The sequence below is a fragment of the Brassica oleracea genome, chromosome C3 (assembly GCF_000695525.1).
Source record: "Brassica oleracea var. oleracea cultivar TO1000 chromosome C3, BOL, whole genome shotgun sequence".
NCBI lineage: Eukaryota > Viridiplantae > Streptophyta > Magnoliopsida > Brassicales > Brassicaceae > Brassica > Brassica oleracea.
The window spans coordinates 21,238,579-21,265,924 of record NC_027750.1 but is presented as its reverse complement, the minus strand read 5'-3'; the positions used below and the strand labels follow the sequence as shown (position 1 = coordinate 21,265,924).

Below are 27,346 nucleotides of genomic sequence, written 5' to 3'. Positions count from 1 at the left end.
GATGCGTTTGCTGATACCAAAATGGTAACTAAATCACATATACCCGCTGCAAATACTCCTGCTCGTATTGAAATACCACAAAATGGTGGAACGGCAGTTGATACACGTGAATCAGGAACACGTTTAAAGCGCGGTAGACCTATTGGTTCAAAGGATAAACTTCCTAGAAAACGTAAGGAATGTGAAAAGCATGATACTCCCAAAATAACAGAAAATATTTTGGACGAAGAAAATTGTGAATCTAATGACAATATAAAGCATCTTGAATCTGAAGGAAATCATGAGATTTCTATCAATTACATCCATAATGGAAAGATATGGAAACGAAATGAGATGGATGATATTGATGACGTTTTCTCATACCTTTTAGCAAAGGAAATAAATGAAGAAAACGAAGATCCAGAACCAAAGTCTGTATATGAATGTCAAAAGAGACATGACTGGATAAAATGGAAAGATGCAATTCAAGTCGAATTAGATTTGCTTAACAAACGAAATGTATTCGGACCTATTATGCTTACACCCAAAGATATAAAACCTGTTGGGTACAAATGGTTGTTTGTCCAAAAAAGAAATGAGAAAAACGAGATTACAAGATACAAAGCTCGTCTCATAGCTCTCTCAAAGGCCAGAAATTGATTATGAGGAAACTTATTATCCTGTCATGGATGCAATCACATTTAGATTCCTGATGAGTCTAGCGGCCAATGAAAATTTAGAAATGCGTCTCATGGATGTCGTTACGACATATTTATATGGATCATTAGATATTGATATCTATATGAGAATCCCATATGGATTTAAAATGCCAGAAACGTTAAGTTCCAAACCTAAAGAATTATGTGCAATAAAATTGCAAAGATCATTATATGGGTTAAAACAATCTGGACGAATGTGGTATAATCGTCTCAGCGAACACTTAACAAAAGAAGGATACACGAATGATCCTATATGCCCTTGTGTTTTCATAAAGAAAACAACATCCGGATTTGTGATAATCGCGGTGTACGTTGATGATCTTAATATTATTGGAACTCAAAACGAAATCCAAAAGGCATCAAACTATCTGAAAGGAGAATTTGAGATGAAAGATCTCGGGCAGACAAAATATTGTCTAGGATTACAAATTGAGCATTCTCAAAAGGGTATATTTGTACACCAGTCTACATATACCAAACGAGTATTGAAACGCTTTAACATGGATAAAGCAACTCCTCTTAGCACCCCGATGGTCGTTAGATCACTTAATGTTGAAAATGATATGTTTCGACCATCTGAGGAAAATGAAGAAATACTTGGTCCTGAAACTCCATACTTAAGTGCAATTGGAGCTCTTATGTATCTTGCAAATTGTACTCGACCTGACATATCTTTTGCCATTAATCTTTTAGCGAGATTCAGTTCGTCTCCTACACGAAGACATTGGAATGGAATTAAACATGTCTTTCGTTACCTTCAAGGAACAACTGATTCAGGCTTGTTTTATCCTAAAAGTTCAAAAGGTCAAATGATTGGTTTTGCAGATGCAGGTTATTTGTCAGATCCACACAAAGCTCGATCCCAGACAGGATATGTTTTTACAATTGAAGGCACCGCCATATCTTGGCGTTCTCAGAAGCAGACACTTGTTGCTACTTCTTCAAATCACACTGAGATCATTGCACTCCATGAAGCAAGTAGAGAATGTATATGGCTAAGATCAATAAGCCGACACACTCGAGAAGAATAAAGAGATTGAAGTAAGATATGTTCGATCATGCGACAATGCAGCCGACCTCTTCACAAAATCACTCCCTACCTCGGTATTCAGAAAACACATCCACAACATTGGAATGCGTCATCAGAAGGATCTATGACTGCTCATTCGAGGGGGAGCTTACGTAGTTTTACTCTTTTTACCTTACTATGGTTTTTCCCATTGGGTTTTCCTGGAAAGGTTTTTAACGAGGCAACAAAGACGTTAAGCGAGAGCGGATAGTGACACCGGCCCCCAAGGGGGAGTGTTACGAAAGTCAAAAATAAGGGGCAGCCGTGTTTCGTTGAAAATATAAAAAGATGTGAGGTCCGCTGCACTATTTGCATAGTGAATTTCTTTTCTATATATACAAACGTTTTCGTTCGTTGTAAGATCATCCCTCAACTTTCTCTTCTCTCTAAAATAAACTATTTCTATCAGTGTTAAAAATTCTACGGATATAAATTTTGCCCTTATTTAAATTCCCGCGATACAATAAATTTTCAATTCTTTTTATAACAGTCAGCTATATTTCTTTTGGGATATTTACTGGTTTATCTAGTTTGGAACTTTTTCTACTTGTTGATTCTTTGTGCTGGTATTGGTTACTTTCATCCAAATAGTTCATTCTAGGTAGTACTAAAAATAAATTAACATTGATACTAGTCCTGCAGATTTGGGTCTTTACTTCGGTCGATTTTTAGTTTTGAAGCCATATTATCTATAAAGTTTGGGTATCGGATTGGGTTGATTCTAAATGTTTTATATCTATATATTCTGAAGTTTTTGGGTAAGTTGACATGTATCTCAGCAAAATAATTATAAATAAACTAAAATTGTTGAAATTAATCCATTTTTAATCTCTAAATTTTATATTTATAATCAAAGGATCTCACAAACAGATTTTTATCACAAATAAATATTAAAATAAAACATACAAATTTAAACCTATATCAAATCTTGGATTTTCGTTTTTTTTTTACCAAAACAAAAATTCTCCATGTTAAAAAAAATATTGCATCGACGCCTCGGCCCATTAAAAATTTAAAAATAGTTTATTATGATATTTTTTATGTGGTCCAATTCCCCAAATTTAAACCTAGTTTTTTTTTTGGACACCATCTCATGAGTAGTTTAATTAGCCCTGCGACTTAAGTTTTCCGAAACCGAACAGTCGGTTTTCGGTTAATCAAAAATTTTAAAACCTATTGCGAAATTAACCGAATTAAATTTTGGTTCGGTTCGGTTCGGTTATCGATTAATTTCAGTTTTCAAAATTATTTTCGAAAATAACCAATTTTTTGGTTTTCGGTTAATTTCGGTCTAATTTTCCAAAAGAAATCGGCTATTTTCGGTTATATTTGGTTATTTCGGTTAAATTCGGTTCAGTTTTTCTGTTATTTTCGGATATTTTCGGTTTTTTTTTAATTTTTTTTTTTAAATCGAAAACCGAACCGAACTGAACCGAAAACCGAATTACTTTTCAAAATCATACCGAACTAAACTGAACCCAAAACCGAAACCGAACCGAAAATTTCGATTCGGCTCGGTTTGGCCCGTTCGGTTCGGACAAAGTCGCAGGGCTAAGTTTAATGGTAGTTTTTAAAACAAGTTACAGATAATGAAACCTTCTGACTTACAAAGCAGGTTACCCTAAATCGGTTCAGACAGTTAACCTTACATGGACGGCGATAGAATCAACAGTTGTCCTCCGAGCCAAGCAATCTCCTGATCCCTCATAAAATCTCCTAACCGTGGCTTCGAATTTTCTACGACGGCTGTTCCCGGCTCGGACCCGAAGACCCGGCCCAATCATCCCATTGACCCGGCTGGAAATGAACCTTTTCCGGTTCTGCTCCGGTCTGAAAGTCCTCGGCTACTTCATGATCCTTCTCGTCTTCGCCGTCGTCGCCGTTTCTTACTACGCCGTCGTGGTTAACACATGGTGGCCGATCTTAATCGAAAGCAGCCATGGAGCTCTCTCAGCTCTCGCATGCCTAATCATCTCTCTCTTCCATTTCCTGGTAAATGTCAAAGTCTTAACCTTTAAGATCATTGGATTGCTATAAAGTGTTTAACTTTGGTACTTTGCAGCTGGTGATGTTGTTGTGGAGCTACTTAACTGTGGTCTTTACGGATCCAGGTTCTGTTCCTGAGCACTTCAGAAGAGAGCTTGGGGGTGGTGAGAGTTTGGAGGCTGGTACTTCCACAGATCAAGGAGCTTTTGGTTCTTTAGGTTACTGTCCGAAATGTCGGAATGTCAAGCCGCCTCGTTGCCATCACTGTTCTGTCTGTAAGGCCCAATCTGATTTGCTTATGTTCAATTTTCAAAAAAATCTCTAGGGGGTAGTTAGGCATTTATATGAGATTATCTATTAATGGGAACCCATTTTTATAGCGCCTATACTGATTTTGTTTTTTAAAAAATTGTTTCGTTTAGGTCCGATTTGCCAACAAGGTAACCGCCTAGACTGATTGTTACAACACTGCTTATGTGTGTTATAAGAAATCTGATTTGCTTATGCTCAACGTTCAAGAAATCTCTAGGCGATAGTTAGGCATTTTATATGGGATTATCGATTAGGCGAACGTCTAGACCGATTTTTTTTAGCGCATAGATTGATTTAAAAAAAAAGGATCATTATAGAAATGAAGGTCCGATTTGCGTGGTAGTCTTATATAAAGAAAGCTTTGTGTGTTCTTATGCAGGTCAAAGATGTGTTCTGAAGATGGATCATCACTGTGTTTGGATTGTGAACTGTGTTGGAGCGCGCAATTACAAGTTTTTCCTTCTCTTTCTGGTAAAAAAAGGAAAAAAGACCTTTTCAATGTTTGGTAGATTACTACTCGATGTTGCTGAGTTCTTTATGGTTTTTATAGTTGTATACTTTTCTGGAGACAATGTTGGATGTTGTAGTATTGCTTCCAAGTTTCATCAAGTTCTTCAGCCAAGCTATGAAGCATTCATCTTCTCCTGGGAAGCTGGCCTCCCTCGTTCTGGCTTTCGGTGAGTGTGTAAAGGCATTTCTAGTGCTTAATAAGAAAGTGTTTATTTTTTCTCATTTTCCGTCTTTATGGTTTCTTACAGATTCTATATCCCCTTGATGCAGTTCTTAACTTAGCGTTCGTTCTCAGCCTTCTCTGTTTCGTAATCATGCATCTCTCTCTTCTCTCAACCAATACTACTTCAGTTGAGGTAACTCTATACTGTCGGCTTCTAGAAAGGACACAAAGCTTGAATATATGATTCTCTTGTCTAAAATCATCGCTTGTGTTTGTCAGGTTCATGAGAAAAACGGAGATGTTAGATGGAAGTATGACTTGGGAAAGAAGAAAAACTTCGAGCAGGTGATTCTCCTTTTGTTTTCATCATTCCTTAGAATCTTTAGTTAACTTGATAAAAAAAACTCTTTTCTTGTGAAGGTTTTTGGGAAGAAGAAAGCGTTTTGGCTCCTCCCATTGTACTCTAAAGATGATCTCCATAGCATAACGTCACTTCAAGGCCTTGAGTTTCCAACTCGTTCTGACATCGATCCTTGAATTGAAACTACAATCAAACATGGTCGGAAACTTCTCAGCTGTCCCTCCTGTGTAGATAACTCCCTTTTTTCCCAAAATGTATTCTGATTACATTGTTGTGATAATGAGTATTGATTTGATTCATTTGTAAGTTAAAGTTCTTCAACTGATCTATAATGAGAACAATTTGTGCCAGCAAACAAAGGGCATGGGCTCATGGCATTGTGCAATCTCCATCAAACTCGGTTGGGTTCACTTTTTTAACAGATTCTATCCCCTTAACTGATGGGTGTGACTGAGAAGAGTGTTATTCAGAAGAGAGAGAAAAAGTCTCATAATTTAAGAGAGATAATATCATATAATTCAACTCTTAACCCCTCTCATCAATCTCCTTATGAAACCAATAAGGTCTAGATTTCACGTTTAGAGAGAGCTTCTTTTTATTTAAAGTTCTCAAAAGAAACATATTCCAATACTTCTGTCTACTTGCTTGCTTCTTGTTCTGTAGCTTTGGGCTGCGCTAGTAGGGACGGTACCTTCTGCCTCCTCGGTTACCATCATCATCATGGCTGCTTTCTCTCCCTGACCTTCCGCTTGAGCCGTTATTCCGGTCAACTCTTCTGGGTCGCGGCGGCGGTGGTGCCATCTGCATACCAGGCTGTTGCCTGCATCACATATAAACCCATATCGGTTTAGTCCAAAGAGAAGGATGAACCCATTATGGTTAAAAGAACATAATGACTTACAGAACATAGCCAACCCGGCCATCAGGAAGAAGCATTGGAACCATTTGCATCCCTGTTGGCATTGCTCCTCCCCCATACATCATTGGCTGCTCAATTCCAAAATTTAAAACCAAAGTTTACACAAAAAAAATTGCTGATAATGACTTCTTAAGAAGATAACAAAACAGGAAACATACAATATACCTGAGCAAAACTACCGGCAATACCCATGGCACCATAAGGAGGTGCAGCAAAACCACCAAACGTGGGAAGAGCAAATGGAGCAGGAGTAGCTGCAGCAGCACCATAAGCATAAGAAGAAGGCTCATGTTTCCTCTCAGCCTGGGGTTTAGCAAGCACTACTTCTAACTCTTGACCTGTAGTTTTGCAATTTTTGTGAGAAAAGGTTCATGTTACTCAATAGCTGTCTTATGGATGAGTAATAAAAAATTTACCGTTGATTTCATATCTCTGGGAGTCGTTGACAGCCTTCAAAGCACTAGACCTTTCAGCATAGTGGACAAACCCAAAATCACGCTTTCCACCTTTTCCAGGAGGTGTGACGACTTTAGTCACTTCTCCATGTCTCTGAAAGAGCTCTTTAAGTTGCTCTGTTGAGGTATTCTCTGGAATATTCTTCACATAAAGAGCTTTCACCTGAGCACAAAGAGTGAGTGTCAAAGAAGTGCTAGAGAGAGACTAAACATTCTGTTTAAAGGTTTACCTGAGCAGCAGCGGCTGAAGTCTCAGGAGAGCTTTTTGGGTCAGCCCAAGTCACAGTTGGGGCGTTACCCTCAAGCTTAAAACTAGAGTCTATCATTTTCTGCCTTGAGTAATCAGCACATGGGTTGTTATAGTATAGAACAAATGCAAAACCACGGTTAAGAGTTGAATTTGTTGGGTCCTACAGCCACCAAGAAGATAATTAGTAAGGGAATTAAGTAAAGATCATCGCTATGGAAAGTGAAATTGATCGAATCTCCTTACTTTTATGAGCTCAATATTCTCCACTCCAGGACCAACATCCTCTATGACTTTCCTAAACTCATCCTCATCCCAGCCTTTTGGGATGTTACCAATAAATAGTCTATTCTTAGTTTCAGAAAGGGAGCATCTTAAGGTCTTTCCCTGTACAAAAAAAAATAGAAATAGGTTAAACAGAAGTAGTCATAAGTATAGTGTAAACTAAGTGAAGCGGTTGAGCTTGCCTTAAACTCTTTACTGTGGAGCTTCTCAATGGCCTTTTGTGCAACGTCTTTGGTTTTGAAACCTACAAAGGCATAGCCTTTGCTCTCACCAGAGTCTCTATCTTTCATCAGTCTCACCTAATAAGAAGAAAAGTTAAAAGCCAGTCTGCTCATGTTAAATAGGACACAAAGATTGTTGTTCTTCCAACCTCAAAGATGTCGCCCATCGGTTCACATAGATCCCTTAGGTCTTCTTCTCCAACATTTCTTGGGAGGCCGCCAATGAAAACTTCAGAACCATGAGGAGGAAGTGAGAGAAGACGGGAATACTCTTCCTTTCCTTCTTCATCAATATGAGACGCTGACTTCTCTTCATCTTCTGCTGTCTCAATATCAATATCAATATTGTTGTCTTCATCTTCAGCTAACTCCTCCTGACCTTCTTCCCTATCCCCACCTTTTCTACCACCGTAACCATCCACATCAAGCTCTTCGGCATCTTGATTGTCATCATCGTCTTCTTCCTCTTCATACTCCTCTACATGTTCCTCCTCTTCCATCTCACTGGAGCTACCATCCTCGTAATCCACACGGTCATCAACATCTGGAGCGTCTGACATTGAGGTTTCTTGCAATTGATATCTGGTCATCCAATAACCATACTTAAAAACTATTAAGGAAGCTCAGGTGATCAAGAGTGTTTGATGTTAAGTGGTGATGGAAAAGAGATAGACCAGAACATAAGTCCATTGATGTTATCAAACAAGTGTTTAGTGAATGCAACAAAGATCAAAAACTTTGATTCCAAGTTTCCCTTAGAAGGCCAAATGTTACAAAGCAGTAAACTTTGTACCCGAAACACCCAATCAAAATCAAGATCGTGACTCACACATTTTCCCAGAAAACGAAAACCCATCAACGGAAACCAAATATAATCGAGACCCAGAAGCAAATTACTCACCAGATCAGCTCAGAATATTTAAGGAAAAATCTGAACTTTTTGTAATAGGGTCAGAAACTTTGTTTTTATTTAGGGAGGGAACAAGATCGAAGAATATGAGAGAGATCTATGAAACAACCAAAACATATGTATATGAAAAGATGAAATGGAGAATTTTCTCGGCATACCAGACTCGCTTTGTGTTTTGTGTTTTCGAATCGGATAATTCGAGAAATTTGTGTATTTCTGGGGATTTTGCTCCGACGATAACTGTTACCGAGCTCGTCGGCTGCATTTACTTCTATCGCCCGCTGGGGAAGAGACCCTTTCCTGAGAAAACGCTTTTCAGGCCCATTTAGTTTTATTGAGCCTGTAGCTTTTTAATTCACCATTAGGCCCATTTGAGATTACCTTCCGTGATTTGCCAGCCCTGCTGTTTTTTCCGGGGAGATGGAAACTGCGTGCTGTTTGTCATCTCCCACTTGATGTCAGACTGAGATTCAATTACTTAATTCAACATGCTCTGTTTTTTTGCTCAGGCTCATATTCAATTGATATTTATTTACTTTTTGGTCAGGCTGATCTTCATTTATTTTAATTCAACAAGGTCTCTTGTAAAACTCTTTATGATGTTCATTTATTTGTCTAAAATCATACACATATAATGTTGAGTAATATACATGTGCCAGCCTTTTATGTGCCTTGCCCCAGGGCGGCCTGGTAATGATACTAAGAGCATGATTAACGGTAAACCTGTTTACGCGGTCTTTAATTTTTAATTTTTGTTTTTTATTTTTGTTTTGTCCTAAAAAGAAAAAAGTGAACCAATCGCGGACCGTTATGTGTCGGTGGGATCCGTAAACAGTGCAAAAACTGCTCCAAAATTGATCTTTATTTCGCAATTTTGGGGACCGTTTTAAAAAAAAAAATGAAATCCACACATTAATTTTCAGGAGAAACCAGTTTAGGAAATCGGCATATTCATGGCCTAATACAAATTGAAATGGTGTTTGATTTATGAATTTTTTACCCTTTAAGACACATTTCCACTTTTTATTTACACAATCAGACACATGTTGATGGAGACACACTTTCGGTGTGTCGACTGTCTCTTATACCCTTAACTTTGTTTTTCCTCGATATCCTTTCTTCCGTATCTAACTTTTCCTAACTAAAACAACAATTTGTCCGAGTGGGCACACATCTCAATTAAAAGTAAAATTAAATCCATCTTTTATCTCTCATATTTCAAGACAAAAATTGAAATCACTTTCGTAATTTCTGACGATCCCCTTTCATCTTCTACCCTCAAACCTTGTTCAGCTTCAAAAAACCATGGCGAAATCAAAGTCGAAGAAGAAAGAGAAGCTCAATAGTCAACTTTCTTCACCGCATATCGACATTGGAGGTTTGTATTTCGAATTCCTTAACTCTTTTTGACTTGTTGTAATTATTTATGTTGTAATTTCCCAATTGAATCAAATCTTTTAGATTTTGTGGACGGGAGAGATGACGAACAGATCCGAGCTCCGGTGTGGAGAGGACGATGCGACGGCGAGCAGGTCCGAGCTCCGTTGTGGAGAGGACGACGGGACGGCGAGCAGGTCCGAGCTCCGGTGTGGAGAGGACGCGACGACGAGCTCAATTTTGATATTTACAGGTTCAAATATCAATTTCTTTCTTCGTATCAGAATGTCAATGGGGATGGTCTGTATATTTTATTAAGGAAAGATATGAGAAGTTGGTAAAAGCTATTGTTTTCAAATTAGTAATTGTTATGGTTTTGTTCACGAGGTTGTTCATCGTGTCTTGTTGACTTTGTAGTTTCTTAAAGTTTTAAGTTTTAAATTAGTAATCGTTTTGGTTCCGTTCATGAGGTTCTTTATGGTGTCTTGTTGACTTTGTAGATTCTGGTGAAATAGACTGCGCCCTTAATGGATTTGGAGTAATATTGCTTGCCCCCACTTGTATTTGTTGTAGTTTCATTATTCATCGAGTCTTTATTGTTTCCCATTGTTTGTTCATGGAACTCATTTTTTTATGAATGATTTATTTATACTTGTCTTTATTGTTTCCCATTGTTCATGGAACTCAATTTTGATGAATGGTTTATTTATACTTATTGGTCGAGAATGCTTTCTTTCCGCCTTCTTACCTATTTAATCACTATAGATTTTCTTTAGTTCATGAGTTTGAAAAGCCTAATGATGAAACATCACTCAATCTGATGAATTCATGTCCTGCTGCTGTTTTAGAAGAGTATCCTAATATCATCTTTGCATATGGATACAGTTATTTTCACGGGTAATAGTTGTCCACAAAAAGAATTTTAGGAGATTATAACTTTTATATAAGAATTTTTCATGTTTTTCTCCATCCATCCATATCCACATCTTTTCTATTAACATTAGTTAACAAGGCTAGCATTTTTGATCTAGTATTACTTGTTTGGCATTTTAATTGATTGTTTGTATGTCGTGTCAATACTCCTTTGTGTTTGGTTACTAGTGGCTCTATTCACAGTTTAGTTGTTTCAATGTCTTGCAGGAGCTCGATCATACGAAAGTGAAGGACCTAAAGACTACAATCTACTTGGTAATGTGAAACCACATTTCTCAAATCAACATTAATCCTTGTCCACATTTTCTTATATACATTAATTGTGTCCATGTCCACAGATTACACCTACTTCTCCTGAACTTGATGTGACGAAACCCCAAGATATGGTTCGTCCTGGGAGTTTGAGTTTGTTAGTTGAAGCTTATGATCGATGCGTTCAAGTGTGTGTTGAATATGCTAAAACTTTTTATCTTGGTTAGGATCTTCTTCTTCTTTCTTTGCTGAGTTTTATGTTCACAACATATATGTCCACATTTTATTTGTCCATATTTTTTGGTGTTAACAGAAATGCACACTGTTTCATTTCAGAGAAAGCACACTTACGAGATGAGAGCATCTTCCAGTACTCATGTTTCTACACTGGGCAGCTTCTAGAGTTCATATACATTTGCTAAACCTCATTCACGTGTACACAACTTTCTCATCCACGTTTTGTTCGACCGATAAAGTTTTTATCCATATGTTTTATGTCCACGTCCACGAAGACATATTCAATAACTTATACTTTGCAATATTTAATAAAATATTAAAATATAAAGTATATGGATATCAAAATATATATAAAAATCATTTTATACATATATTACATTTGAATTTACATATTAGAAAACAAATAATAAGGAACATAATATGATGGGATATAAAAGATGATCTCCAAATGTTAGCAAAATAAAATAAAATAAAGATAATCTCTAATATGAATTTATACACAACTCTCTTATCAAACATTCCATAAGTCAACAAAATTCACATCCACATTTTTTATGTACACATGAAACCATTAACTAGTAAAATAAAATTCGAAAATATAATAAAATATTAAAACTATATATATATATGGATATTAAAATAAAAAGGAAAAAAAATTAGACATTTATACAGTTATTATATATTTATTTACATATTAGGAAATGAAATAATAATGAATTAAATATGATGGAGGTAAAAAAAAAATACTACAACCCTCAGATTATCTTGTATACCCACCATCTAGGTTGCAATTTGTCACTTTTTCGTATACGTACTTTTTTTTCCTCACTAGATTACAAACTGACTTCCCATCGCTTAACTAAACAAAAGAAAATCAATTACACTATCTTATTTCACGTGGTTGGGCAAAGGGTATTTTTGTACAAAAGCTGTCTGAGAAACTGCGAAAATGTGCCTCCAGCACAATGTGTGTTATAATGTCAAAAAAGATAAAAATGTGTCATAGAGAAATCGACTCTTGATTTATTTTGTTTTCTCTTATTTAAGAAGCATTTATCTTAGGTGGATGTGGAGTTGTGTGTTGTAAGTGTAACGTCGAAGACAAGACTGATAAGTGTAGGAATCATGTCACATGGGCTATGTTCTTTGCTCGTGTCCCAAGTTGCAAAGTTGCAGCTTTTCTTATGGTCATTTTCATAAATTAATATACACTTTTGCATTAAATTACAATGAAAATAGTAAGCTGGCCAGACATTGCTTTTAAGTTCAATAACTTAAAACATCATGTAAATGAAAAGTAGTTATGGGTTATAGATATCTAATTGCAATCATTTAAAATAAAACTTTAGAATACTGCTTTGCTGTCAAAAAAAGAAAAAAAAAGAATACTGCTTACATGAAGACCAAAATTAGTAACAAGATTACATTTGCCAGGCCGACAAAAAAAAGGTGATTACATTTCCAATCTTCCATTAAAAACACACACAAAATCACACAAGTACACACCAATATCAGAGGTCATCAACACACACTAAAAAAGTCATCGTTCTTATCTTAGTCAAAATGAAATATTATTTATATATATCCGAAAAAAACTATTTAAGAAAAAACTATGACCGTTAGATTTTCCTTAAAACCTTAACCATCTTCTATCACTAGTAGAAGCAGGTGAGATCTCTCCACCACCACCAACAGACTCGGTATAGCAAGAAGAGTAGTTTGACTGTTGCTCCAATGCACCCAACTGTGAACCACCGATACTCTTCAGACTTGGACTCCTCAAACTCTGACTGTTGCTATCACCACAATACCCTCCTCCAACCTCCATTGGTGGCTGCGGTGGAACCGGATATGAAAGCCGTTTCCTAGCTGATCCGCCACGGTCTTTCTCAGGTGTCAAAGGTCTTTGCCTCGGCGCGCTCTGAGACCTTATTCTAGCCTTTGCTGATTCAGTGATGGCCATGTAGTTCGGCAATGTAGTGGTGGTGCAAACGCTATAGCCACTTCTTGCGGTAAAGCTATAGTTAGACCTCAAGCTAGGTGTGTTTGATGTGTAGCTGTAAGCAGACCGGTCATCTCTTTGAATGCGTGGACTCGCGGACCGGATTTGTATCGGTCTTGATTTAGCCGGAGACGGTGTAGCTGATGAGAAACTATGTTGATGGTTGTAATGGTGGCTGGTTCTTGATGGTGTGTCAGGACGTTGGCTACGGCTAGGACTAGCACCGGTTCTTGAATGAGCACGGGTTAAGTACGGTTGAGAAGTATCGATTTCAACTGTTTTGTAAACCGGTGGTCTTTGGTCCGTTGAAGCTCGTTTATCCCACGGTTTAGATGACATCCACCGGTCTAACCATTTTGGTCTCTCTTCTTCCTCTTCTCCTATAGATTGACTACCTCTCGTTCTCCTAATCTTCAAACCAAAAAGAAGAAGCAAAATTAGACACTAAACCGAATGTAAAACCGGTTTAGACCAGACTTAACTACCTGTTGAGAGAAAGCTTTTGATAAACTATTGTCTCGTCTTTCTTGCAACATTGCTTTTACTTCTTGAATCGTTTGTGGTCGGTCCTCCCAATCTTCAGCAATGCTACTTCCTTCTCTTGGCTATAACAACAACAAAAAAAACATCATTAGCTAACATGTCGGAAGCAATGATGTCTGAAACTTGCATTAGATCTCACCATAGATCTTCTGTCTGAAATGTCTTGAAGATAACGAGATTCAAGAACACTGTGAGTGTCACTGAAGGCAGACTTGCGAGTACCGTCGTGAGACAAGCGTTTCCGTTGGTCAAGGACACGAGACTGGACTCGGACCAGAGCTTGCATACATCGTAATGTCATCTTAGCTTGTTTCCTAACGTTGTGACCTCTCACTAGTGCTTGTAGCTTCACTAATCCTTTCAACGCTCTTAACGCTCTTCGTGCCTAAACCAAATATCATTTAATCGTTAATTACATATAATTAACGATATTTAATTAATTAATTGTAATTAGTAGAAAACTTGCTCACCAGATAACCTCTGAAACAAGTTTGGATGATAATAGCTGCATGGATTTCTCTCGCAGAGTAACTCCGGCTTGGTATATTTGGTAGCTCCGCCGTCGCCTGAGGAAGTTCCGATACGACGGAGACGGTGGTGGGCGGTGGGGGTGCGGCGTTTCTCTGTTCTGAAACAGAGGATGAAGCATTTGTGTTGATCGCCGCCGTTTCAACAGGTTTCGGAGCAGACCCGTCTTTTACAGCGCCGGTGGTCTTTGCCGGAGAGTCGTGATTCGTTGTTTTTCTGAATAACCACCGTCGCTTCTCTCTCTTCTGCAAAAAAAAAACAGAGCATTTGAATAAAAGTAAGAATCTCGTCCAGATTTGGAGAGACAGTAAAGAAACAAGACTCAATATTTCAGACGAACCTTGTCATCGTCTTCCTCAGCTTCATTACCGTGAGCATTGATGTTGTTGTTGTTGTTGTGTTCTTTCTTGGTCGGAGATCGGAAAGCTCGTTTAACAGCGGTGAGCCAGGAAGAAGACGAAGAGCCGCTCTTCTTCCCCATGAAGATTGGAGATCAAAGTCAACAACACATTGCAAGAATCTTGCTGTTTTCGGACATGAGAGGATGAGATGTGGTTTAGAATCTTGCGAAGATGAAGAGAGAAGGAGGAGAGTGGTGGGTGGATCTTGGGAAACAGAAATGTATCAATAAATTTGGAAGGTTGCTTAAGGAAGAGTTCTGACTCTGACCACCTCTTTAACTGCGACCATGACAGCGATGACTCTTTCTCTTCATTTATTACTCTCCACTTCATTTATTTTTTTCTATTCTTTTTATATTTTTCACCAAACTAATTATATCACATCATCATGTACATCTCTGATTGTATTTGTCATAAATTTGTTAAGAGTTTTATCAATAGCAAAATAAAACAAATAATTAGCTCAGTGATAAAAAATTATCTAATAGACTAGTACTATTCTCCTTCTGTTCTCAGATTTTTTTGTTTTTTGTTTTTAAGACTTAGTTAATCTGGTCGACATTTTAAAAATAGTTTTAAAATAAAAGTTTCTAGCCAAGAAAAAAAAATATTTTTATCATGTTTTTATTAGTTAACAATAACAAATTGTACTTTTATCAAATAATAAATTCTAATTTTAATCATTAAGATACTTATTGTGTTTTTGACATTTTTATATTTTTATACATATAAAAATGATTAAAATGTATTTTTGTATCGGTTACACTTATTTAATCAATAATACGTAAACATGATTAAATTTGTTTATAAGATCGATGTATCCCGTAATTAATGTTAAATTTGAAATATATACAAATTGCATGAAAGTTTTAAATAACATTTTTATGTAAGAAAGAAAAAAAAATGTTCAAATGACATTAGGAGAAAATAAAATATGTATTTATAATCAAATTTTACTTTACTTTAATAGGTGGCAAAACATAAAAACAACTATGAATATAAAAGAGATTATTACTTGTTTTTTTTTAAATTACTATTACAGTATTACTTGACTTTTCGTAACCTTAACTTACTAATTCTCTATTGGTTTACATTTCTTTACAATGAACTGACAAAGAGAAGATATGGAAGATTGACAAAGATCGGCAAAGAAACGAAAGACCCTTCCTTCTGTCACGGTTGCATCAAGCAAGTGAGGGCTGTTGGTTTCACCATCTTTCACCTTCGTCCACATGATCCATTTGTATGATCTATTTAAATGATCCATTCAGATTTTTTGGACTTTTTGTTTGTCCATCCAGATGGTTCATCTAAATGAATCATCTAAATGAATTTTATGTTTGTTTCTTTATTTTTATTTCCATCCAAATGAGTTTAGTAAACAAATTACCAAAATACCATTGTCTTGATTTAATCATATGTTAAAATTTACTACAATAATAACTTCTAATAAACAAAAAAATTGATAAGCATGTATTTGAAAAAAAAAACTTTAGAGTTTCAAACTAAAAGACTAGTAATAATAAACTGCGGAAAACAAATTTTTCGGTTTTGACGGAAAACGAGATTTTTCGGTTTTGACGGAAAAACAAGATTTTTCGATTTTGGCGGAAAAATACAATTTTTGGTTTTGGCGAGAAAAGACATTTTGTGGTTTTGGCGGGAAAACGAAATTTTTTCGGTTTAAGCGGAAAAACGCGTTTTTGGGTTTTGGCGGGAAAACAAGATTTTTCGGTTTTGGCGTAAAAATACAATTTTCGGTTTTGGCGAGAAAACATGTTATGTGGTTTTGGTGGAAAAACGTGTTTTCCGGTTTTGGCGGGAAAACGAGATTTTCGGTTTTGGCAAGAAAACACGTTTTTCAGTTTTGGCGGGAAAGCAAGATTTTTCAGTTTTGGCACGAAAACAACAATTTTTGGTTTTAGCGAGAAAACATGTTATGTGGTTTTGGTGGGAAAACGCATTTTTGCGGTTTTGGCGGGAAAACGAGATTTTCGGTTTTGGCGGGAAAACACGTTTTTCGGTTTTGGCGGGAAAACAAGATTTTTTGGTTTTGGCACGAAAACGACAATTTTTGGTTTTGTCGAGAAAACATGTTATGTGGTTTTGGTGGGAAAACGCGTTTTTGCGGTTTTGGCGGGAAAACGAGATTTTCGGTTTTGGCGGGAAAACATGTTTTTTGGTTTTTGAGGAAAAACAAGATTTTTCGGTTTTGGCAGGAAAACTACAATTTTTGGTTTTAGTGAGAAAACATGTTATGTGGTTTTGGTGGGAAAACATGTTTTTGCGGTTTTGGCGGGAAAACGAGATTTTCGGTTTTGGCTGAAAAACACGTTTTTCAGTTTTAGCGGGAAAACAAGATTTTTCGGTTTTTTGGTAGGAAAACGAAATTTTTTTTATTTTGGCGAGAAAACATGTTTTACGATTTTGGCGGGAAAACGTGTTTTTCCGTTTTTTGCGTGAAAACGCATTTTTGTAGTTTTGGCATGAAAACATGTTTTTAGGGTTTCGCGGAAAATGCGTTTTGACGGGAAAATATGTTTTTTCGGGTTTCGCAGAAAATGCGTTTTGGCGGGAAAATATGTTTTGCGGTTTTCACGAGAATCAGTTTTGGCGGGAAATGCATTTTGATGAGAAAGCGCATTTTTGGTTTTGGCGGGAAAAGGCGTTCCGGCGGGAAAACACGTTTTGTGGTTTTGGCGGGAAAACGTGTTTTTGTGTTTTGGCGGGAACGTGTTTTGGCGGAAAAATGCGTTTTGGCGTGAAAACACGTTTTTGTGATTTTGGCATGAAAATACGTTTTTGGTTTTGGCGTGAAATGCATTTTGATGAGAAAACACATTTTCGGTTTTGGCGGGAAAAGGTGTTCCGGCGGGAAAAGGCGTTCCGGCGGGAAAACACGTTTTGTGGTTTTGGCGGAAAAACGTGTTTTGTGTTTTGGTGGAAAAATGCGTTTTGGCGTGAAAACATGTTTTTGCGGGAAAACACGTTTTTGCAATTTTGTGCGGAAATGCATTTTTAGGGTTTTGGCGTGAAAAATTCGATTTTAGGTTTTCGCGGAAGAATGCGTTTTTGTGGTTTTGTCAGTTTTCATGTGTGACAAAATGATATTATGTTTATATTTGTGACAAAATGATATTATGTTTATATTTGTAATTTGTGTATTACATCAGGGGCATAATAGACATTATACCATATTGAATGAACCATCTCCATCCAAATTGTCCAAATTGGATCAGCTGAATGGACTTTAAAATTAAGCCTAAATTTCCATCCATCCGGATGAGTTGCACTTTTAGTGTCTAAACGAATAAAACTCTCATTTCCATTTAGATGGCTCATCCGGATGGAGAAACGAAGATGCCCTTACATGTCGCTTGTATGCAACATCATCGAAAAAATTCGCTTGTATGCAACATCATCGAAAAAATTCTACTTACAATGTTACTCTTTTTGATATGCGTTTAAAATTGTGTACAAGAAGGAATTGGTAACAACTGCAGATTCATCTATGATTAACAAATGTAACTAATAAACTCATTATAAAAATAGTTATGTTGAAGATGAGATCAATTTTCTTATTTCTTATTGGGCAAATCTCCAAAATAGCACTTTTCTAAGTTTATATCACAAAAATAGCACTCAAAAACTAAAATGACCAAAAAAGCACATTTTTAAGTTTATCCTTTGAAAATTTTAATTTTTTTTATTTTTCAAAATTTGAAATCTTATCCCCAAAACCTCATTTCTCAACTCTAAACCCTAAACCCTAAACTCTAAACCCTAAACCCTAAACTCTAAACCCTAAACCCTAAAATCTAAACCCTAAACCCTAAAATCTAAACCCTAAACCCTAAAATCTAAACCCTAAACCCTAAAATCTAAACCCTAAACCCTAAAATCTAAACCCTAAACCCTAAAATCTAAACCCTAAACCCTAAAATCTAAACCCTAAACCCTAAACTCTAAATCCTAAACCCCACCCTTTAACTCTAAACCCTAAGTTTGTGACTTTTGATAAAACATTAAGTGCTATTTTTGTGACTTTTGACCTTGAGTGCTAGTTTGGGAACATAAACTTGATTTAGTGTTAGTTTTGTCTTTTTCTCTTTCTTATTTCTTATTTCTTATATCCTAAAAACTAGACAAAATAAAAATCTATATTATCTCTCCCACTACTTCATGATCTCAAAATCTCTGAACCGTTGGCCTTTCTCTTTATAAGACTTGACTCACGAGTCATGTTGCTATAGATTCTTCTCAACATGCAATCACTTCATTTAATCTTTCTATGAGAATTTTATGAGTTTTTTATTTCTAAAAAAGACAGATGAATGACTTCTAGCGATTGTATCAACACTGTCAAGAATACAGTTCTATATGTCTGGGTTGACATGGTCTCTGGCCAAACGGCAGCACAACAATACTCTTCGAAAACGTCTTTTCAACGTTGGCGGATGAAAGTTAAAATCCAGGTTAGTGAGACTAAATAGTAAAATAAGTCTAAACTCTTTAATATTCAAATCATTATTTATGTCATGTTGCTCGAAAGTTTAGTAAGGAGTAACATACACATTGGTTTTTATTTTTCTTATATAATATCACCTAATTTTGTAGACTAAATATACAACCAGAAATGAAGAAGGATATAGAGAAGAACTAAAAACTACAACAGATAACGTTAGTTATTCTACAAAAAATATAGTCAACATTTTTTTTTACAAGAGCCTAAAATTCATATCTAATACTCATATTTATTTTACCTTTATATTTTGGGTCTATACTGAAGTGTCGTAAAATATAAACTAAACGGTAAATTTTTATTCTTAAGTTTAACACTAAGTCTATTGAAATAACATTTCTTTTTGTTGTAAGTTTTACATATTATATTTTAAAAATATGTGTACATACGACAATGCCCGTGCTATGCACGGGAGAGTATACTAGTATGAAACCTAAATCTCTAGTTCCATCCTTTCTTCTCAGTCTAGATCACCACATGAACAACTTCACGTTCTTCAAATGCTCAATATATGTCCACATTTCACGTAAGAGAGCATTGAGCGGAGCTTCAGTTCCTCATTCGGATCCGGACCTTCTCTTTCCACGGTTAATTTGGTGAATATGAAAACTAATTGTTGCTACATCCTTTATTTTAACGAGATCTAGGGCTAAATACTGCCCTTAATTTTTATTTTTTTTCCAACAAACACCATATATTAAGTTATATTAAGTCGGTTGTAACGGGTTCCTGGGAAACTGCATTTACCGGCAGGTCGTAACTTACATGCAAGCCCGTCTCAATAGTAAATTGGGCCATGAGCTGAAGAAAAATTAAGGTTTTTTTTTTTTTTGAAAAAAGGTTCTTTTCCTTAAGTAAATTTTTTTTAAAAAAAATTGGACCCTATCTGGGCTTAAATTTTTTTAAAGATTGTAATGGGTCATGGGCAAATGTGGTTTCAGCACATGCACAGAGCTGGACCTGCTTACGTGGAAGAAAATATTCCCATGTGCCTGAATTGCAAAAATCCTTTTGCAAGGTGATCCCACAAACATTTTGGGATCTAGAATTAAACATTACAAAAATAACGTCAAAATGATCCCTAAGATCATGGAAATGCTGCATTTCTGATCTAAAGGCAGGCCAGTCCAGGGGATCATCCACCATCATGATAAGATCCGCACAGTCCGTTTCAAACTTCACTGAAAATATATTTCGGTCACTTAGGCATGACATAGCCCACAACAGCCCATCTAGCTCCGCGCGGAGGGCCGACAAACTTCTTCTACAACCCATTTCACTATGCATATTACCATATCATCCCAAAGGTACCACCCGAGACCACTATGTTGTTCATGACCGACCCACGAGGCATCAATATGGCAGATAGGGACACAGTGCTCCAAGGGGGATGGAAGGTGGATCGGCACTTCTAAGGGTTGCGCTTCTTCCTGCGATTCTACTTCCTCTTCGACTTCTTTCTGGTTTGCAATCCTCCAGCTTTTCTCTTCTAGAGTCGCCAACTGAAAAGTGTCTATCGGGATCTCTCTTTACAATTAAATACTTTATTATTTTTCGTCTTCCAAATGTACCATAAAATCCAAGGATAATTGTTTCGAAAAGGTTCTGGAAAACCCAAAAGCTTTGTCTTCCAAAAAAGGAAATACATATTTTGATATATGGATGTACTCAGGAAGAAACCTGGAATGGTACTGTCATAATTTTTGAATTAAAATGTTTAAATTATAGATTTTCATAAATAAGAAACACAAAGATGGTCAGAATGCACAAGCCTAAGAAGAAGACAACACAACCGTTCTAGTTCTGGAAAGTCTCTCTTGTATTATTGACATGAATAGCTAATGATTTTCAACAATAGAGATTTGATAAAACTTGTGTATCCTTATTATTTTTGTTTAATTTTATATTTTTAAAAATAAATTAAACAATCACATTACTCATATAATAAGAATTTAGTTTTTTTTTCGTTTATGTTATATTTCGAAATTTAAAAACAAAAATAAATTATTAAAAGTCTTAAAAATTCCACATAAAAAATTTGTGATCAATAGTTTAATATTTTTTATTATAATAAAAATGATTATAAAACCATAAGAGTAGGAAGTCTCACGTAAAAGATATTCATATTAAAATATATATTTAATAACATTTATGTTAAACTATATACCACATAAGAAATACATAATTTTTTTAATTAAAAATTGCATTGAGTAAGTATTGGGAACATATATTTTAATTTTGAACTTTGCATTAATTTTTTTCAAAACGATTTAAATAGTTAAAACTATTAAAATTTCTACATTTAAAATTATGTTATCAATGATTTAAAATTATGTTATCAATGATTTAAAATGTTTGTTATAAAAAATATACAAATGATCTTAAAACAATATGAATTGGAAGCTTCAATTAATATATTTTTATATTAAATATATAATATATATCTATATTAATATTATTTTAATTTAATTATATACCACATAAAATAGTTAAAGTTGTTTGTTTTAATTTATGTAACACTGATTGTAAATAAGCAAGAGTGATTGTTTTGATTTATGTGCTCGCACTAATTTAACTATATACGTAATAGTTACTGATTTCTCAATTATTTAATATATATATATATATATATATATATCATTTTTTAATATGAAAAAGAACGTAAAAAATACATTATTTATAATGTTCATTCCGCTCAAGGCCCGGATTTTATGCTAGTCATATATTGTTTATCTGTCCATATGCAGAAGGGGTGTGGCGTTGTGCTAATAATCCATCGATTTCAAATTTTAATGATAATTTGGAAGATAAATTTTCTTTTCTTTTTTTGACTAACTTTGGAAGATAATTTATTGATTCTGTTTCAGTTGATGGAGGATTTCAAGGAAGATCGTTGGTGTTTGTTGCCATTTTGGATTCTTTGGATATTGTGGAAATCAAGGAATGAGTTCATGTTTTCTGAAAGAAACACTCAACCAATAGAGGAAGCGAGGAGAGCAATTGAAGCTAGTGATGAATGGTTTACTAACTACAGAGAAAATAATTTCAATATTTCCAGAAGCATTAGAAGTTCTGCTTGGGAACCGCCGTTTCAAGGTTGGGTGAAACGTAATTTCGATAGTAGCTTCCACATGGACAGAGAGGATTCGGGAATTGGATGGATAGTTAGAGATCATGAAGGCAATTACATACTGTCAGGATCGGCTAAGGTAACAGGTGCACAAACAATTTTACAAGCTGAAGCTATGTCTTTTTTATCTGCTTTACAACTGGTGTGGATTAAAGGATGGCGTAATGTCTGGTTTGAAGGTGATAAACATGGAACTCACACGTATCATTAATGCTCAAGATCAAAGTATCGAGTTGGGGAATTTACTGTTTGATATCAGACATCGGATGCAGAAGCTACCGGAATGTTCTTTGGGACAAGTCAATAGGGAGAAGACTTTAGAATAAAAAAAAAAAGTCAACTAATTGATACTGACCTTCTAGAGGAAAATTTCAAACGATGCAAACATTATTTTTTAGATTGATATTAAATCTTATGATAGGTAAGACTATTTTTCTTTTAGTAAACAACAACATGTGCCAAAATACTTTGGGGGAGAACGGGAAGTAATGCACTCTAGATAATTTGGATCTTCTGAAGGCGGCACGCACGCGTTCTTGCAGTCGTCATTCTTCTTACAAATTGCTACGGGTGGTACTGGGTATCTATAGTTACACTCACCTGAAAAGGTTATTTAAAAATAAACCAGGGCACTTTATTATACCATTCAATTACGAATAATTAGAAAAGGATAATATTACCAGTTGATTGAGAAAACAGAAGAGAAAAAGCTAGGATCAAAGAAGCAAATTGAATCTTCTGTGCCGACATTGTTATCTTTCTATCTCTTTTCCTTATCTTTCTATCTCTTTTCCTTTTCTGGAGATGTTTTATTTTGGGTTGAGAGAAAATGATCACCTTCCTTTTAAATACTTAGACCAGCTCTATTGGTGAGCTTTTAAAGAAGTTCTTAAAATTAAAGAAAAATGAAAAAGTAATTAATATTAGTAAGAAAGTGTAGAAAATTTTTTAATTAGAGCATTTAAGGACTGGTTCTAAACATCAAACGACAGATGTTACACTATCATTGTTTCAATTGGTTTTAAAAAATTAATGTGTAACTAAATTATTATAATAACATTATTTTTTTTGTTTTAGAAATTTTTAGAGGTTTTAACTGATGGAGCTGCTCTTAGAGCACCTCCAAAGGAGGTATGTAACTGAACATTTCTGCAAAAAATTAATATATAAAATAAAAAAGTAAGTGAGAGAAAGAGAGAGAATTTTTTTGCATGCAATTTTTAGCAATCAGTTCTAAATTTATTTGCCATGTGTCTATCTCATCTCATTTTACTCTTGTTTTTAAAATTTAAAAAATATCAGTAACAAATTATATTAAAATAATGATAAATTGTGTTACAAATACTTAAAATAGAGTTGTAACCGTTGGGCATTCTCTTAATAAATTGGTACATATATACGTTACTAATTAGTTTCTTTAACAAAGAAAGAAAATAATTACATATATCCTAAAGAATCCAATTGCAATAATGAGTATAAATCTTGCATTAATTAAATTCTCAGCAAAAACAAATTCCAAACTTAGAGTTCTGGTCAGACAAAGAAAAATACATACGTTACTAACTAGTTTATTTAACAAAGAAAGAAAATATTTACATATATAACCTAAAGAATCCAGCCAATTACAATAATGTGTGTACATTAATTAAATTCTCAGCCAAAACAAATTCCAAAATTTGGAGTTCTGGTCAAACAAAGAAAAACCAAACTAAAAGTCGGTAGGAGATAATTTTGTGTAGATATAATACTAAAATTAAACCATTCTGTTAGTTATTTACAAAACTAGCATATATTTTTACCAAAATACAAGATATCAAACAATAAATCCTATTAATTACAAGTTTTGGTCAACCGTGATCCTTGTCCAAATTAATCTGTTGCACCAACCAAATTTATACATCTGAAGGGTGAAACTGAACCTCTCTATTCCTTATCGCATTGGCCGTATTTCCATCAAAGGTGCAAAATCTGGTAGGCGGCTAGGGCTTATTGCTTGCCAATGGAATCTATTTAGCCAAATACATTGTGAAAAGAGTACATATCTAAAAGGAGGATGACTTAGTACTGAAATAAGCGGGTGTTCAGAGGAAACTTTCTTCATACGAACTGTTTGATGTGTATTGTCTCTTAAGACAGAAAAGTACATGAGATGGAGAAGGACAAACTTGCCTAAATCATGGAGATTCAAGTATAAGCTCGAGGCTATTAACGCGAGATGAGAAATAGAAACTAAAGAATTTTTTTTTTTTTGAAAGAATGTTAAATTTATTCAAATCAAAAAGGTTTTTGTACAAACTAATGCAGCTTTAGTCTAAGCTTGTGTGATTCTTTTGAAACAAACAATTTGTCAAATTGAAACCATCTAGTCTCTAGATGAAAACCAAGCCACCATCTCTTTGTTGAATGCTGTCCCGGCTCATCCCTGGAGTGAACTAATGCGGTTTCTTGTCTACTTGTCGATGAACTTGATAAGAAGGCTCGGAGGTCTCTGTACCGTGCCGTGTCTTCTACCATTTCTCTCAAGCCAAATAGTGTGGACTGAAACTTGAAACACATATCTTAGCAGGAACATTGTTATCCATGAGACAATGTGCGTCGAGATAAGATCAACAACTTGATCCCATATGTGGGAGTAGTGCTGTCCCAGAAGCTTCCTTGTGAGGTTCCTCCAAATAGTCTCCGTGAAGGTGCAACTAAAAAACAGGTGGTTTCTTGATTCAACCGCAGCGTTGCAAAGGATACACTGAGCATTAGCTTGAGAGTTCCATTGCAGCAGCCTATCTCCTGTTGCCAGACGATTGTGTACTGCAATCCAAGACATAACAGAGTACTTTGGGGTTGATCCGGCAAACCAGAGACCCTTATACCACTGAACCTTTGACTGATGCACTCGAGTAGAGTTCCAAGTTTGGTGTGTATCAAAACAAGGTCGAAACACATCGCCTGATCTTCTCCACTTAACCACATCGTCTTCATCCGTGAGCCCCTGAGCTCTCAACCTCAGTATCTCCTTGTCAATGGTGATCAAGTGTTCTGCTCTGTAATGGCGGCTTCTGTAGTGTTGAATAACAAACTCCACGGTGGCGTTGAGGTTAATCCCAAGCGCAATGCAACCTTTCATTTGTGTGAGATCCATTATCGTCCCCAAGGGGGACCACTCATCGAACCAGAAAGAAGTAGTGGCACCACTTCTTATTTCGATTTTTACATAAGATCTGGCCAGAGTTCTATACTTCAGCAGCTTCTTCCAAATCCAAGAACCAAGAGAGCTAGTGTCGCTGATGCTCCAAAAGGATCCTTTTCTTATCAAATATCTCTTAACCTATTTTACCCATAGAGTAGACTGCGACAGTATACGCCAGATGAGTTTTAGACAGCACACCTTATTTTTTTCTAACAATGATCGTAACCCCAGTCTTCCTTCCTCTTTCAGTGTACAAACTTTGTCCCAAGATATCTTGGCCTTGGTGGTACTCATTGCTGGGCCAAACCATAAGAAAGATGAACAGAGTTGATCAATCTCTTTTATACATTGCTTCGGGAGCCTATAAACCGACATCCAAAAATTGGTTATACTGTGGATCACAGAGTTAATAAGTTGTAGGCGACCCGCTAAGGATAGTTGCCGTGCCGTCCAAGATGTTATTCGTTTCTTGACTCTGTTTATCAGAGGAGAATAGTCGCTTGATGTCATCCGCTTTGTGAGGAGAGGAACCCCCAGACACCGAACCGGAAGGGTTCCAACCTCAAATGGAAACTGCGCCAAGATAGCCTCTCTATCTTCACATACACCAGCCAAAAACAGAGTGGACTTCTCCAAACTTATGTGTAAGCCTGACATTCCTGCGAACTCTTTAAAAACTTGAAGAATTCCTTCCAACGAGCTCTTTTTACCATCTGAGAATACCAATAAATCATCCGCAAAACAGAGATGAGTCAGCTGAACTTCTTTGCAATAAGGATAATATCCTATCTTCTTCTCCACTGCTGTTTTATTCAGCAGCTTAGACAGTACCTCCATACAAATAACAAACAAATATGGGGAGAGAGAGCACCCTTGACGAAGTCCTCTGGTACTATTGAAGTAACCAGCCAGTTCTCCATTGATCTGAACCGAAAAGGAGGCTAGTTCAATGCACTTCTTGACCCAGAGAACAAATTTATCTGGAAGCTTTATTGCAAAGAGAATAGACAGCAAAAAAGGCCATTGAACTGAATCAAAAGCCTTAGAGATATCAATCTTTACCGCACATCTAGATGATATTGCTGGCTTGTGATAGCTTTTGACTAGCTCTGAAGCTAGCAAGACATTCTCCATGAGCAGGCGATCTTTAACAAATGCAGATTGATTCGTTGAAATGAATTTTGGAAGAATCTTCTTTAACCGGTTTGCCAAAATCTTTGAGAGTGCCTTGTATAAGACGTTGCAACATGAGATGGGCCTGTAGTCTCCCATTCTTGTTGCTTCATCTTTCTTTGGTATAAGAGCTAAGATAGTAGAGTTGATGCCTTTGGGTAGGAAACCTCTAGTAAAGAAGGACTGCACTGCTACGACAAAATCCTTTCCAATAACCGGCCAAGCTGATTTATAGAATTCGCAGGTAAAACCATCAGATCCTGGGGACTTATTGGCTGCCATTGCGAACATGACCTTTTTAATCTCCTCCTCTGATACCTCCTTATCAATTAGTCGCATGTCTGTCTCCTCACATTCAAATCCCAAAAGTTGTGTAAGTTCTGCTTTAGATATTCCTACAAAATCCTCCGGCTGATGAGATAGAAATCGAGAGAAATGTCGCACAACTTCCTCCTTAATATCATCTTGATTTTTTGCTATTATACCATCCTCTCTGTGTATCTCTCTGATCGCGTTGCGGACCTCTCTCACTCTTGCGGCTCTGTGGAATTGTTTGTTATTGCCATCACCAATACCCAACCAATGAACTTTTGCCTTTTGACTCATAATTTTTTCCTCAAGGATAGAAAGAAAGTTCCAGCGATCATAGGCAAGTGATTCCTCTTTCATATTTTCTTGCGAAGGATTGAGCAGAGTAGTACTTTGGCGATTGCAGAGAATACCCCAAGCTTCCTTTGTTTTCTTTACTATTTCCCCTATGTGATCTTTGCTCAACTTCCTCAAAAGAGGTTTCAGCTGCTTCAACTTCTTTGACAGTCGATGCATAGCGGAAGTAGAATTGAAGAGAGGATATGTAGTTGCCCAAAATTCTTGAACCAAAGGTAGAAACTCCGGGAACTCAGCAACTGCGTTGATGAATTTAAATGGT

The 27,346-nt window shown here is 36.0% G+C and overlaps 4 protein-coding genes and 1 long non-coding RNA gene across 6 annotated transcripts; 2 read left to right on the top strand and 3 right to left on the bottom strand.

Moving 5' to 3' along the window:
- The first annotated feature begins 3,393 nt into the window (after positions 1–3,393).
- LOC106335843 (probable protein S-acyltransferase 12) lies at positions 3,394–5,450 on the top strand. Its single transcript, XM_013774477.1, has 7 exons — positions 3,394–3,759; positions 3,830–4,028; positions 4,445–4,536; positions 4,616–4,742; positions 4,846–4,931; positions 5,018–5,083; positions 5,159–5,450. The coding sequence occupies exons 1-7, from the start codon at positions 3,571–3,573 to the stop codon at positions 5,273–5,275; spliced, it is 876 nt and encodes a 291-aa protein (XP_013629931.1). The 5' UTR covers positions 3,394–3,570; the 3' UTR covers positions 5,276–5,450.
- Positions 5,451–5,575: 125 nt separating this feature from the next.
- LOC106335842 (heterogeneous nuclear ribonucleoprotein R-like) lies at positions 5,576–8,447 on the bottom strand. Of its 2 annotated transcripts, XM_013774476.1 has the most exons (9): positions 8,295–8,447; positions 7,376–7,808; positions 7,188–7,304; positions 6,967–7,107; positions 6,704–6,883; positions 6,435–6,636; positions 6,184–6,356; positions 6,001–6,086; positions 5,755–5,919 (listed from the first exon to the last, which is right to left on the bottom strand). In XM_013774476.1, exons 2-9 carry the CDS (start codon positions 7,784–7,786, stop codon positions 5,775–5,777), a joined length of 1,455 nt encoding a protein of 484 aa, XP_013629930.1. In that variant the 5' UTR covers positions 7,787–7,808; positions 8,295–8,447; the 3' UTR covers positions 5,755–5,774. The 2 variants fall into 2 exon arrangements, with proteins under 2 accessions (XP_013629929.1, XP_013629930.1); XM_013774475.1 differs by lacking the exon at positions 8,295–8,447 and having other exon boundaries at positions 5,576–5,919; positions 7,376–7,816.
- Positions 8,448–12,344: 3,897 nt separating this feature from the next.
- Positions 12,345–14,690, bottom strand: LOC106329065 (protein IQ-DOMAIN 1). Its single transcript, XM_013767640.1, has 5 exons — positions 14,349–14,690; positions 13,951–14,253; positions 13,620–13,865; positions 13,423–13,542; positions 12,345–13,348 (listed from the first exon to the last, which is right to left on the bottom strand). The coding sequence occupies exons 1-5, from the start codon at positions 14,487–14,489 to the stop codon at positions 12,566–12,568; spliced, it is 1,593 nt and encodes a 530-aa protein (XP_013623094.1). The 5' UTR covers positions 14,490–14,690; the 3' UTR covers positions 12,345–12,565.
- A 7,111-nt stretch (positions 14,691–21,801) lies between these two features.
- LOC106330094 lies at positions 21,802–22,387 on the top strand. Its single transcript, XM_013768645.1, has 2 exons — positions 21,802–22,140; positions 22,217–22,387. Exons 1-2 carry the CDS (start codon positions 21,802–21,804, stop codon positions 22,385–22,387), a joined length of 510 nt encoding a protein of 169 aa, XP_013624099.1.
- Positions 22,388–22,430: 43 nt separating this feature from the next.
- LOC106334162 lies at positions 22,431–22,901 on the bottom strand. The gene is made up of 2 exons (XR_001268540.1): positions 22,742–22,901; positions 22,431–22,661 (listed from the first exon to the last, which is right to left on the bottom strand). It is a non-coding gene; the product is annotated as an uncharacterized LOC106334162 (long non-coding RNA).
- Between the last annotated feature and the right edge of the window lie 4,445 nt (positions 22,902–27,346).